This window comes from Ursus americanus, chromosome 2, assembly GCF_024610735.1.
Source record: "Ursus americanus isolate L20-20 chromosome 2, mUrsAme1.1.p, whole genome shotgun sequence".
Taxonomy (NCBI): domain Eukaryota; kingdom Metazoa; phylum Chordata; class Mammalia; order Carnivora; family Ursidae; genus Ursus; species Ursus americanus.
The window spans coordinates 84,968,797-84,982,568 of record NC_142128.1 but is presented as its reverse complement, the minus strand read 5'-3'; the positions used below and the strand labels follow the sequence as shown (position 1 = coordinate 84,982,568).

At 36.3% G+C, this 13,772-nt stretch overlaps 1 protein-coding gene across 2 annotated transcripts in view; it reads left to right on the top strand.

Annotated features, from left to right (window-relative positions):
- EDEM3 (ER degradation enhancing alpha-mannosidase like protein 3) overlaps positions 1–13,772 on the top strand; it is a 66,882-nt gene that overhangs the window by 12,399 nt on the left and 40,711 nt on the right. For both annotated transcript variants that reach the window (XM_045811299.2, XM_045811298.2), the window contains exons 3-6: positions 5,849–5,949; positions 6,654–6,693; positions 12,219–12,331; positions 13,523–13,676. In XM_045811299.2, coding sequence (XP_045667255.1) covers positions 5,849–5,949; positions 6,654–6,693; positions 12,219–12,331; positions 13,523–13,676 — 408 coding nt within the window. The remainder of the gene's footprint in view (positions 1–5,848; positions 5,950–6,653; positions 6,694–12,218; positions 12,332–13,522; positions 13,677–13,772) is intronic.

Here is a 13,772-nt window from a genome sequence, read left to right as displayed (position 1 = left end):
GAGGGGTGTGCACACATGCGCATATGTGCGGGGGAGGGGCATAGGAAGAGGGGGAGGGGAGAGGGAGAAGCAGACTCTCCACTGAGCAGGGAGCCTGACACGGGGTTCCATTCCAGAACCCTGAGATCATGACCTGAGGCAAAGGTAGACGCTTAACCTACTGAGCCACCCAGGTGACCTGGTTATTTGCATTTCTGTGTAAATTTTAGAATCATAGTGTCAGTTTCTACCAGAAATAGGAGTCTACTCTGTTTTGTTTTATGCATTTGCTCTTGCTTTTAGCTAGGCACATGTTCTACTTAATATGCATAGGACTCTTTTTATCACCTGAGTTTTATTTCTCAGTAATAATTACTAAATGTGTTTTGTAGTTCTGAGTCATAGCAATATGAATTACTTATCCCTTGTTCTGGCAATACATTGTGAAGAGAAAATATTACTGTACCTCAGATAGGATATTTGAAGTGTAATATGGCTGTTTATTTGCCACGTAGGCATTGCTCTGGATTTATGCAAACCAACTGTAGTTCACTTTGTGGTTAAACCAAAGAAAAAGCTGTGGTTTTGTTTTTATCCTTAATCTTGAAGTAGCAGAGCATAAAACATTTTTACACCTTGTTCGAAGCTCCCTTATTTGATTCTGTTTGTAAGCGCTATTAATATTTTTATTATCTAGATAAGCCTTGGGTTTGAGTTTCATATTTAATTTCAGACAGAGGTGTTTGTGCATGGGTATGTTTTTGCAAAGCCCTAGGAATAGTATAAAGTGTTCTAAGCAGTGGTGGTTTAGATAGTAAGGAACTCTTTACAATCAAATTAACATTTGAGGGGCGCCTGGGTGGCTCAGTCCTTAAGCGTCTGCCTTCGGCTCAGGGCATGATCCTGGAGTCCTGGGATCGAGCCCCGCATCGGGCTCCTCTGCTGGGAGCCTGCTTCTTCCTCTCCCACTCCCCTTGCTTGTGTTTCCTCTCTCGCTGGCTGTCTCTCCGTCAAATAAATAAATAAAATCTTTAAAAAAAGAATTAACATTTGAACAATATCTTACAAAGTTTCAAAATACATCAGCAAGTTGAAAAAATATCACTTTTTTTGAATTACTTTTAAGCGTTGTTTAGATGTGTTAAATATGAAACTTAAGCAATAAAAAATAGAATGCATTCTGGGAAATCACAGTTCTATTGGAATTAACACTGAAAAAGAAGTTAGGAACTTAAAATGTTAAGACATGAAAAAATTATTAGGAATTTATGCTAAAAATTGTATGTAATATTAAAATTATAGTATGTTCAATTCAGAATTTGGTAGCTGCATGTGGATTCTAATTATAGCACAAACAGTTGTCTGGAATCCTTTCCTCAGGAAATGAATCATTGTGGAGCACTGAACTTTTTAAATATCTGAAGGGTTGCAGTCTTCAGTGCTTTCTGTATTCTTTAGCCTACTTTATTATTACTATTTTTTGGTCTTTTCTTTTCTGTTTGACCATGTTAGTGTTCCTGTCCTCTATTCTATTTTGCTGCTGCTAATGTACTGTGGGTTTGGCATATAGATAATTGAGTTTAGTGAGAGGCAGTAGGATAGAGCTGGGCATGGAATTGGGAGTATTTCTGCTGAACTTCAAGAATTAAGAATCATAGGAATATACAGGTATAGGAGGTACAAGTCATTCAAGGTATGAAGGATCGGACTAGTCTTAGAAACTTTGCGGTAGTGATACTCAGTGAATGCAAGGAGGTTGTGGGATAGTATCCTCAAATTTCTGAAGGAAAGAAAGTATGTCTCAAGCATTTTATAAACATTCATTTTATTTTTCAAGTGTAAGACAAGAGACATCTAACCCAGGGATACCAGAGAAATAACAATACTGATGACACTCTTTTAAAACCAAGAAACAAAAACGTATCTGAGGACAAGTCCAGGCAACCAACAGCTGAATCAAAATAAAAAGTCAGGAATGGAGAAGCCATTAGAAAAATGGTGTGTGTCAACTCTACTTGAGTAAAATTCTAATACTAGCAACTGTGGGAACTAGGGTTACAGACCAGAATACAAATGTTACAGACTTTTTAAAATCTTTGTCAAAACCTTAAAAATTCTCTTCCCGATGGTTATAAATGTACACAGAAGATTTTAAAATAGCAAAACTAATATTCAAAATATTAGAGTCTTTGAAAATCAAAGTGTTACTTCTTTGCAAAAATTCATTAAGATCAAAGAGTTTTGCCTCCCTTGCCTTCATCTCATTGTGTGACCTAAGACAGCAGCGTGCGTCTTTTCTAAGCATTGACGAATTGTCCTCTTCCTTTCAAAGTTTGGATCAGCTGAAAAAATTGTACCCTTTTCCCTCTGTATCCTGAGATACTTCAGGGAATTCCTTTAATGGGAAGTGTTTTGCAGGTATCATTTCCTTTGTGACATCTTCACCCTTTACGTCGCAACCTCTTTCTTCATCTGTGTGGATAATTAGGCCCTCATTCAGTTCGTATAGCTGCACGTCTGCAGTCTCCCGAGGGTCAGTGTTAGCAGCAGTCCCTGCCACCTGTCCTATAGGCTGTTTATGTTCGGTTCGAATTGCACTTTCAGTGTCCTCATTTTTCATTTCTTTGCTGAACTTTCATCCTTGTTGGCTAATTTCCTGTTTTGATTATCCATCCTTGTAAATTGTCACACTGTCATGTGTGGTTATCACTGGCTGACAAGGAGACAACCACACGCTTGTTGTGTATGAACTAAAAATTAGACACACGGTGATCAAACCACTGACAGACTTTGAAAGAAGTGATGTGATTGATCACTGATCATGATGAGCTGTCGGTTATTTATGTAGTGACTTCTGGATTGAAGAACTGGCACAGAAGTTTGTATTTTATGTACTTACTTGCAGTTAACACGCAGTAGTAACTGAAATTTGAGACGTGTTGTTGAGGGTTTATTTAACTTGATTGTAGAAACTTGTATACAGCAAAACCAGGCTGAGTGAAGACTGTCTATAATAACATAATTGATAAAAATCTTAAGTGGAGTGGGGGACAATGTGAGTGTATTAATCTTATTACTCTTGACAGGGAGTCAGTGAATATTGTCTGAAGTTGAAATATATAAGCACAGTGATTCTAATCTCTAAGTGTTTCTCATAATCATATAATTAATTTAGAGGACTCTTTTAGGGACTCTCCCCTAGTGAAGAAAATACAAAGTTCAGCAGGTCTTTCTTGTTTCTGCCCTTTTCTGTTAAGACCTATAGCCAGTAGGTGGGGATGTTCCAGTCTAGTTTCACTGAAGCCAACTATCCAACTTAAGGAACCTATTTCTCTGGCTTATGGCCATGTATGCAAGACCAGTAGCATCAACTCTCATACCCTTTGGGCATTAATGTAATTCCCCTGAAGTCTGTCTTTACTTCTGATGCCCGTGTCGTGGCCACTGCAGCTTCATCTTCTGTACTCCATTATTCACTCTTGGTACTTGAGAATTTTTTTTTTTGTTCTTAAGCTCAGCTATGTTTTTAAAATAATTTAACACTGATAAATCATTTCTCTGTGTTTGTAATGAATAGGAGGGAAGATCTTTGCATGTGTTTCATTATTATCTGGATTAGAAATACTCTGTCATGGTCATTCTTTAAAAAAAAAAAAAAAGAATTCCAGGGGCCCCTGGGTGGCTCAGTCAGTTAAGCGTCCAGCTCTTGGTTTCACTCAGGTCATGATCTCAGGGTGGTGAGGTTGAGCCCTGCAGGAGCCTGGCAGAGGGCTCTGTGCTTAGTAGGAAGTCTGCTTCCCCTCTCCCTCTGCCCCTCCCCCAACATGTGTGCACGTGCGCTCTCTCTCACAAATAAATAAATCTTTAAAAGAAAATTCCACACAAAATAGTAACCCAAACTATAAAATTTCTATTGATAACTATTAAGAAATTTGTGAGACCTGTAGAAGGAAACCAAATTCATAAAAGAAGATCTGAATTAATGCTATGATACAGTGCATTCCAAGGTGGGAAAACTCAAGTTGGTAATGAAGTCAATTCTCCCCAAAGTAGGCTCTTCCAATTAAAATTTCAGTGGAATTTTAAAGAAAATTTTAAGTTATCCAGAGGGGTAAATTTGAAAAAGTAGTTAAGAAAATCTTGAAGAAAAATATTTGGGGGGGAGTAAGTTGCTGTACGAAGCAGCAAGGTATGGTGCAAAGATACAACAATTAAGATAATGGTTTGGAGCAGGAAATAGGTCTCAAGGGCAGTTGGAGTAGGAGCTAAGTCTGTCAAGCAGATCGGTCTGTAGAACAAAGTTGAGGCTGCAGAAACGTAGACAATTTTGAACTAATAAAGCTGCATTTCAAGCAATTAGGGAGAGGATGGGTTTAAAAAGTGGCATTTAGAAAATTGGCCGTTTTGAGGGGCAAACACAGTTACATCCCTATTTTACATCATAAAGAAAATTAGATTCCAGAGGGAGTGAATCTCTAGACATAAAAAACCATAGCAGTGCTATTTTCAGAGGCTCAAGATAGCCTTCTTAACCATGCCTGAAATCTAGAAACTATAAGGAAGAGACTGATAGGCTTAACTACGTATTTATTTATTATTTTTTTATAATAATATTTTTTATTAGACTGATAGGCTTAACTACATATTTAAAGCTTAAAGTAAAAAGCACCAAAACAAAGTTAAAAGATAAACAAAAGACAGGAGAAATATATTTACTATATATAACATAATGTATAGTGTCTTGCCCAATAAGACAATAGAAAATGGACAAAACATATAAACAGACATTTCAAAAAAAAAAGCAATGATTAATACAAAAAGATGTTTATCCTCATTAATAATAAAACCTGAGATGCCATTTTTTATTCAGAAGATTGGCAAAATATAAATCATTGGTCATCTCCTCTGTTAGAGTATGGTAGGGAGGTAAGTTAGTGTCCTCAGTTTGATGGCTATCAGAAATTAAATAGCCATACCTTCGACCCATTGGGTCTATTTCTAGGGATTTAATCTATAGAAATATAAGCGTATGTGTTAAAGATATATGCATATAGGTGTTCGTTGTAGCATTGTTTATAGAGTGAAAAATTGAGTTCAATCTACATGTTTCTCAGTAGAGGAATAAATAAATTTTAGTGTATCCATACTTTGAAATACTGTGAGGAACAGGTACCATGAAGGATCATGGGCTCTAGAGTCAGCTTGCCAGGCTTAAATTCTGGATTCATCATTTCCTAGTTGCATGTCTGGGCTTAATTCTGTGACCTTACTTCTCTGGCCTCAGTTTTCTCATCTGTAAAATAGATGATTGAATCTGTTTCAGGGGTGTGATAATTTAATGAAAACTGTATAGAACAGTGCTTAGAACATAAGTACTCAGTGCTTAGAACATATTAGCTAATATTAAATGATCACTTTGTAGTTAAAAAATACATTTATAAAATTCTAGCATGGAAAAACCCCACTGTGACTTAAGTAAACAAATTTTAGAGCAATGTGTGCATATGGCATGAACACCTGTTTGTAGATAAAATGTAAATTATGTATGTGCCTGTATTTTAATGTATGTGGATAAATTTGGAAGCATAAATGCCAATCTTCACAGTAGTTACTTTAAGGAATGAGATTTGGTGGAGCTGAAACAGATTATCAGATTTTTAAAGAACTATTTTTTAGTATTTTTTTTTCTTAAGCATGTTTATATTTATAACTAAATTGTTAAAAGAAGATCCCATAGACTAAGAATAGTAGAACTTCTGACCAACTTTTATCTTACTTTTTAAAAAAATATCTGCAAGAAGGTTGTGTCCTCTATTGATGTTTGCTTTCTTTTATTTTCCTCAGTGACTCACTATAGTTTTCCTTGCAGGAACATGCTTACCCAGCTGATGAACTCATGCCTTTAACCTGTAGAGGTCGTGTTAGAGGCCAGGAGCCAAGTCGGGGTGATGTTGATGATGCCTTGGGAAAGTGAGTATTAACACGTGGATGGTGTGGCATCTTAGGGTTCCGAAGTCGTTGCAGCTTACAGTTGTATTTCTGGGGATTGGTTAAATTTCAAGGACTGCTTTAAGTATTAACATTAAACTCTTTTATTTTCTTATGTTATCTTTTATAAAAAGTCAGTTTTCCTCCTAGATCAGTGAAAAGTTAAATTGCTAAGATGAGTATAACTTTTGAAATGTATATAAAGTCATTGACACATTATAAAGTGTTGATAGTTTAATATTTGTTTTTTATTTTTATTTTTTAAAGATTTTATTTATTAGAGAGAGAGAACAAGCAGGGGGTGAGGGGGCAGAGGGAGAGGGAGAAGCAGACTCCCTGCTGAATAGGAAGCCTAGTGTAGGGCTTGATCCCAGGATCCTGGCATCATGACCTGAGCTGACTGAGCCACCCAGGCACGTTGATGGTTTAAAATTTTTATTTGCTTTAAAAAAGAGTTAATATTTCTATTCATTTTGAAAGATATGTAGGTACACTAAGTATTAAATGTAATGTTAAGCCTTTTCAGGTCCCTTCAGTGCTTTATAGGTTACATTGTATTATAGATGCATGAAAGTACTAGCTAATAGAAACTCCAGTTAATAAGGCTTAGATACATCTGCTTATACAATCATGGATAAAATATTCAGAATTCTAATGGCTTGTATCTCATTATACTTGTTTCTTAGATTTTCCCTGACACTGATTGATTCTTTGGACACTCTTGTGGTAGGTTTGATTCCTCTCGAATTTACTTCTTTTATAAATTTCATAATTTGCACACTCAGAATATTATGAATATAATCATTATGTAAGTCTGAAGTAGAAGTTTTCAGAATTTAAGGTGTTCTGAGCTTTGCTTCTAAATAGCTCTTTCACACTATTGAGTTGATTATGTTATATGAATATCAAGTGAAAGTGTGCAGAAATCATGGAAATATTGAAATAATTTATAGGTATGTTAGCTTATGTGATGGCACTTTTAATCAGGAAGGTTGTTTCCCCATTATACAATGAGGTTGAAGCTATTGGAAGAAATTAATTCCAGAAAATACCATGGATATTCTTGTTCCAGAATGGTATGCCACAATGATACTGAAATTGTTAAACTAGAATTCTTATGTTCATTAAAAAAATTTTTTCCCACCGGTGATTTTTAGCGCCAAGTGATCACTTCATGGCAATCCTTTTCTATCTCATAGGATACACAATCATTTTAATTAATTCTGGTTGGGGATGGTTTGTAATGCTAAAGGAAAAAGATTGGGTTCCAGATGTCATTATTTCTAAATACAGTGTCTAATTTTCTACTTTGAGGTCACTTACAATAAAAAGTAGGCTTGTTTCAGGATTTTCCTTAAGACCTAATTCTCAACTTTGAGTAAATGTCTGGAGGACTGATTAATATTTTAAAAAACAAAACAAAAAAATCTTTGGGGAGCAGGAATTTCTCAGAACCAAGCTTTTCTTCCCAATATTGTTTCTACATCTTTTTTCACTGGGCATTTTCTTTTTCTTTTCCTTTCTTTTCCTGTTCCCTTGGCCTCCTTTTCCCTTCCCTTCTCTTCCCTCCTTCCTTCTGTACCAGCACCTTAGGAGGATTGCCTGGGAAGTTTTATAAACTATCCCCTTCTCCCAAGTTACTCTGATATAATTATTCTGGAGTGGGGCTGGGCATTATTAATTATGCCTCTAAAGCTTCTCTTTGTTTATAAAATGCAGCCTTGGTTGAGAAGACCTTTTTGTTCTGAAGACTGCAGTTGTTTACAACTTTTACAGTTGGGTCAGGGTTTCAAAAGTTGTGACTGTTTTTCAGAGATTAAAGGAATGTGGGAACTATATTATCATGACTATGAGAATAAGAGAATATTTGTATGCCTTATTTTTGGTTTAGTGGTCCTACGTGTTCTGTTATAATAGGGCTTCCTCTATAAATAAAAGACAGAGGTAAACAGAATATCCTGGGAGGCACAAATTGCCACCCTGGGAGAAGCTAAGTGGTGTACTTGTAACTGTAGCTGGGTTATACTCTCAGGTCTACCTTGACATGGAGGAGTAAGTGAGGAGCAGTAGCTGTGTGTTAGGAAAGACCACAGGTGAACTTCTCTGTTTCTCATTCTGTCAGCTTGGCTTTATCCTTCCATATAGCAAATTCCCCATCATCTCTCTGTAAGTTGATTTTCTTGAACATGGATCTCAGATATCATATGCTTTAAAAAATCTTATCAGAAATGAAAGAAAAAAGGTAGTTTCAGGCCGTGTAACTTTCCTAAATTTAGAAATCTGTTGGCTTCTAATTGAGTAGCCATTAATTATTACAAAGCTTCTATCCTTCAGGTTATACCAATTATGTACTTTGGCATTGTTTCGCAAAATATGATCCCAGGACCAGCAGCAGCAGCAGTACCTGACAACTTGTTAGAAATGCAAAATTCTAGAACCTCATCCCAGACATACTAAATCAGGCAGTCTGGGAGTGAGGCCCAGCAGTCTGTTTTTTGCAGCTTCCAGATGATTCTGATGTGTGCTAACTTTTGAGAACTACTGTATAATGATGCAGTGCTTTTTAAACTTCAGTGTACTACAAGTCACCTAGGGATCTGGCTAAAATGTAGATTCTGATCCAATAGACTGAAGGTAGGGTCCAGGATTCTGCGTTTCTAATAAGCTGCCACTTGGTGGTGCTGCTCTTGCTGGTTAGCAGACCATACTCTCCATAATGTGTGGTAAACTTGAGTTCTGGCTCCTTGTGGCAGGTAGAAATGAGAAGTGATCACACAGTACTAATATGTGTGACCTTGGTCAACTTATTTAACTTCTCTGGGCTCCTGTTTTCACCTCAGAAGGGCCTAGACAAGGTATCTAAGTTTCCTATTAACTATAAGGTATGATTTCTTATTGATCTTTGGTTCAGATTCAGATAAGTAACTCCTATTTTTTAAGTTACCCTCAAGAAGAGTTAAGAAAGATTGATAAAGTCTTACATTTAAAAAATGATACTTCATAAACTCTTTAAATTTTAGTCTCTTCAAGTAGGAATAACCTAAGTAACTTATTACATATCATCGTGAACTTTGAAACATAAAAATTCACTTTGAATTTTTATTATTATTTTAAACAATTTCTTTTCAATTTAAACAAAAGAATTAGTTTAGAAATTTTTCCCCTACATTTAAAAGGAATTGTTTTGGTACATTTTATTAATACACTTATTAATATTTCTAATATACTTCGCCTTTACTTTGTGATTATTTTTTGTTTTGTGATTTATTTATTTGAAAATATTAATAGAACATAATATGTGTGACAGTACATACAATTCTATTTTTGTTTTGGTTTTACCATAATATGTTAAGTAGATTTCTATTATCATAGTTAGATCTTTAAATTTAATCTGTTCCTAATTCTAGCCATCTAGTTTTTATTGATGTAATGAAGCCAAGAACTAAATTTAAATTTATCTTTATATTCTACATTATCATGAGATCTGTATAAAGAAAGATATTGAAACAAATTAAAGATGATGAGGGAAAGGAGGAGACCTGAATTCATCTTTGTTATCAGCTAGGAACTTAAAAAGCTCATTAAGTAATAGAGCAGTTGGAATGAATTTTCTAACTAATTATGGACAAAGAGAACTCTTTCCACTTCTATTCTTCTTTGAAACAAATAACATTGGTATAATTGTTGGGAGTAATTCTCAGGAGGTAGACCTAGGAAGAAGAATAAGATTAACAAAATGATACTTACAAGTGTATGTGTGGGTGAGTGGGGAGTAGCACAGTTATGTTTCATTCTAAAAGTGATTCAGGGCTCTATGCATCTGCACTTGTTGCTTGCAGAATTTACATGGATTTAGAGATTGACAAGGAAAAGCAGTCAGTTTAAAGGCAGGCTTGATAGTATATTTTACTCAGGACTTAGCCTAAATTTTACTTTTACTTGAATTTTAGTCAGATATTCTTATGGAATGTTTTATACTTAAACTAGAATTTTTAATGAGAGAAATCAAGTGAAAAAGCACTATAAAATATAATAAACAAAAAGATTAAACAATCAAGTAAAGGAGAACTATTTTTAATGGATCTGATGTCTAAATAACATGTAATTGTGTAGCAGTTACTGAAAGAGTCTATCACAACCACTAACTCAGGAAATGAACAGGTAGGGCCTGGCACCCTGCCTCAGCCAGCTGCTCCCTCCTGGGGAATGCTGAGGGAGCTGGACAAATCAGAAGCATAGCTCCTGGCTGGGTGTGCCAACACTGTTGTTGAACAGACTCAGATAAACTTGGGGCAAGAAAAGCCAATAACTCAAGAGAGGAAGGTTTGGAAAAGAGAAGGGGACAGATTTATTTCGGGTGCTGGCAGCTAGAGGAGCTGGCAGGCACAGGCCTTAACAACCGACCTCTCCGCAGATAAGGTGGACACCTCGAGTTTTATTAGGAGAGGTTGGGGGGTGGGGGTACATGCAAGAGAGCAGGCAGAGAGCACGTGATCATGGGCAGGGGGGCTCGGTTGGTGTTCAGCACATGATGGTGGGCAGGGAAGGGAACATGTAGGGTGTGGTCTTCTAGGCATTCCATTGATATCAGGGCTTTTCTGGTCTGGCAGTTGGAATGTTTGGGTCACTGCAAAATGTGTTGTCAGTGACTCACGAAAGTGTGATAAGCAATAAGCACAATGGGTTGTAGGTAGAGCGTGAGTCAAATGATCTTGTCTATTTCTGGTTTTAAATCTGGGGGTCAGTAGTTGAGCAGGAGAGCTCTCTGACACAGCATTGATTTTGACTGAAAAATCAAAGCAACTATGTAATGCATTGGCTCCTTCATGAAACTGATCTCAAGAATCCACAGAATTCTTAACCTAGTCAGGATTCTAGACCCTCATGGTAATAATAATAATAATGATGATGATGATGATGATGATGATGTTACTGAATACAGGTGAGGTTCAGTGGGGTGGAGCCCGGAGCCGACGACCAAGAAAGAATTCTTGAGGCATCTTTGGTGCAAAATTGGTGGTTTATTAAAGCATGGGGACAGGACCCGTGGGCAGAAAGAGCTGCTGCACCAGGGTTGTGAGGGGTGGCTGATTATATACCATGGGGTTGGGGGAGGTAAGAAAAAAGGGAGGTTGAGGAAATACTTTCACATGTTAAAGAAGACTCACAAGATACCAGAGGCCTTGCCATTGTCAAGTCAAGGTTGTTTACCGCTCTAGTAAGGCATTAACATGAAGATAGTTGGGCACTTCCTGGAGGCTGCAGATTATAAGGGCATTTAATTGTATCTACATTCCCTTCCGGAAGCTAGGTTATTGATAGAAATGCTTCGTTCTTGTAAACTGCTAAAGACATTTGTAAAACTGAGGGAGACTTAAGTCTTGCAGGATTGTGGTATCTATAGGTTAACTATTTCTTTGTCCTTTAGGGCAGCCAGGAGGGCCTGAGGAATGTCACATACATCCCATGGCGGGGGTGGGGTGGTGGTGTCAGTTTCTGCTTTGTCCTCAGCTTGCCTTCTATTCCTCATCAATAATAGTAATGATATTAAGCACTTATTAAGTCAGGCACTCTACTGAAAATACTTTATATATATTACCTCATTTAAGAACACAAACCTATAAGAGTAGATACTTCTTTTTTTATTAATGAGAGAAGAGGCTCAGAGATGGAAGTCACTTGACCGAGATTACACAGGTAGTGAATGAAAGAACTAGAGTTCAAAACGAGCTTGCTCTTGATTACAACATTATAATCCTCCTCGGTTAGGGGTCTTGGCGGCCACGGGTGAAGATGGCAGGTGGTGTGTGGTTTAGGATCAGTCATTCTCTGAAGGATGTGCTCTCTTTTGAGAGTGAGCAACCTTTAAAATGATGGTTGGTGAATAGGATGATTTTTGTGTTGTTTTGACTTGGAAACCAAATCCTTTTAGAGCTCATCTCATGTAGCTCTCTGGGTCGTGGGTTATATGTTAAGAAACCAGTTAACAGTTCTGATGATGATTGTTTTTTAAAGTCTCAATGATTTCCTTATATCTAAAAAAGAAATATATAAAGATTCCTTATAATGTAGGCATTTACTTTTGGGGGATTTTAGATACCACGTTTTTGTCATTGGCTTACGGGAAACATTTTGTATGTGTCACTTTTTAGAGTTTTAATGTATTAACTTGCTTTTAGGAGTTCATTCTAACACTATTTCTCTTTGACTTGGTAGAAAAGAACTTTATTTTCATAATTTTCTTCTCCTAGGTATTAAATAAAACTAAAGAATTTGAAGATGCGGTGAGAAAAGTTTTAAGAGATGTTAATTTAGATAATGATGTAGTTGTATCAGTCTTTGAAACAAACATCAGAGTTCTTGGGTGAGTATGTAAGACACTGAAGCTATAATTTTAATAACAGAAAAGCCTAGGGTATACTGTTTATTTCTTGATGGTAATAAAGCAAGATATTTCTTACGTTTAAAAGATAAAAGTTGGGGTATTATGAAACGGAGGCTGTGGGATGACCTTGCATTGTATCAGGCACAGACAGCAGCTGACTTTGGAAATAGTTGCACACTCAAATCAAAGGTAATCTCTGTGTGTTGTTAAAAAAGGATTAGAGGTTGAACATTCGCATATTAGCCATATCTCAGGTTTTTCCTCTAGTTTACATAGTTTGCTAATCTTAGCCAGCACCTGTTCAGGCCAAATGAAATTACATGTATAATACTACCTCTCAACTAAACATTTTGAAGTGCTATCAGAACATTTAAAAATACTGAATTACAGGATTTATTAATTCAAGTTTCAACATTATTAAATTTTTATATTTAATGGTTACTTTTATGTTGTTGTAACACATTTCCTTTTGTCAGACAGGTAAAGTGAATCTTTTTCAGTTCAGGCAATATTTATTGTAGCTTTTCACAGAGTTTCTTTTTTTTTTTTTTTTTTTTAAAGATTTTATTTATTTATTCGACAGAGATAGAGACAGCCAGCGAGAGAGGGAACACAAGCAGGAGGAGTGGGAGAGGAAGAAGCAGGCTCATAGCAGAGGAGCCTGATGTGGGGCTCGATCCCAGAACACCGGGGTCACGCCCTGAGCTGAAGGCAGACGCTTAACCGCTGTGCCACCCAGGCGCCCCTTCACAGAGTTTCTTAATCTATTATATTTAATACAGAGTTGAAGAGGTTTATTTAATTTATACTGTAAGAGTTAAAGATTGCATGATGATATCATTAATTTAAAAGTTGTTAGAATCAAATGTCAGGTTTGTTAAAATAAGTGATTTCTAAGATACTCTTTTTTTTTTTTTAAGGCTCTTTAAGAAATTTTAAGGTGTTTCAGAATGCTGAACACTTTACAGCAGATAGAACATCTAAAACTTTTTTTACTGTCTGTGTTTTGCTATAAAATGAGTAGCCAGAGTTAGGTTAAAAAAAAAAAAAAGTTCTTCTAAGATCTTTCCTTATGTGTGCTAAATTGTTGGTAACAAGATACCCACATCTTTTTAGATAGTATTTAAGTATCTGTAAGAAGTGGATAATGTTTCATCTCTGTGATTGTAGGGGTCTTTTGGGTGGACACTCATTGGCAATCATGCTGAAAGAAAAAGGAGAGTACATGCAGTGGTACAATGATGAACTTCTCCAAATGGCAAAGCAGTTGGGTTACAAACTTTTACCAGCTTTCAATACTACCAGTGGCCTTCCGTATCCAAGAGTAAGTAATTCTGAAAAATACAGCAGTTTTAATGTACTTCCTTTGCTGTCTTACAAACATGAGGTTTTGTAATTGGAGCCATTGTTCATCACCTGC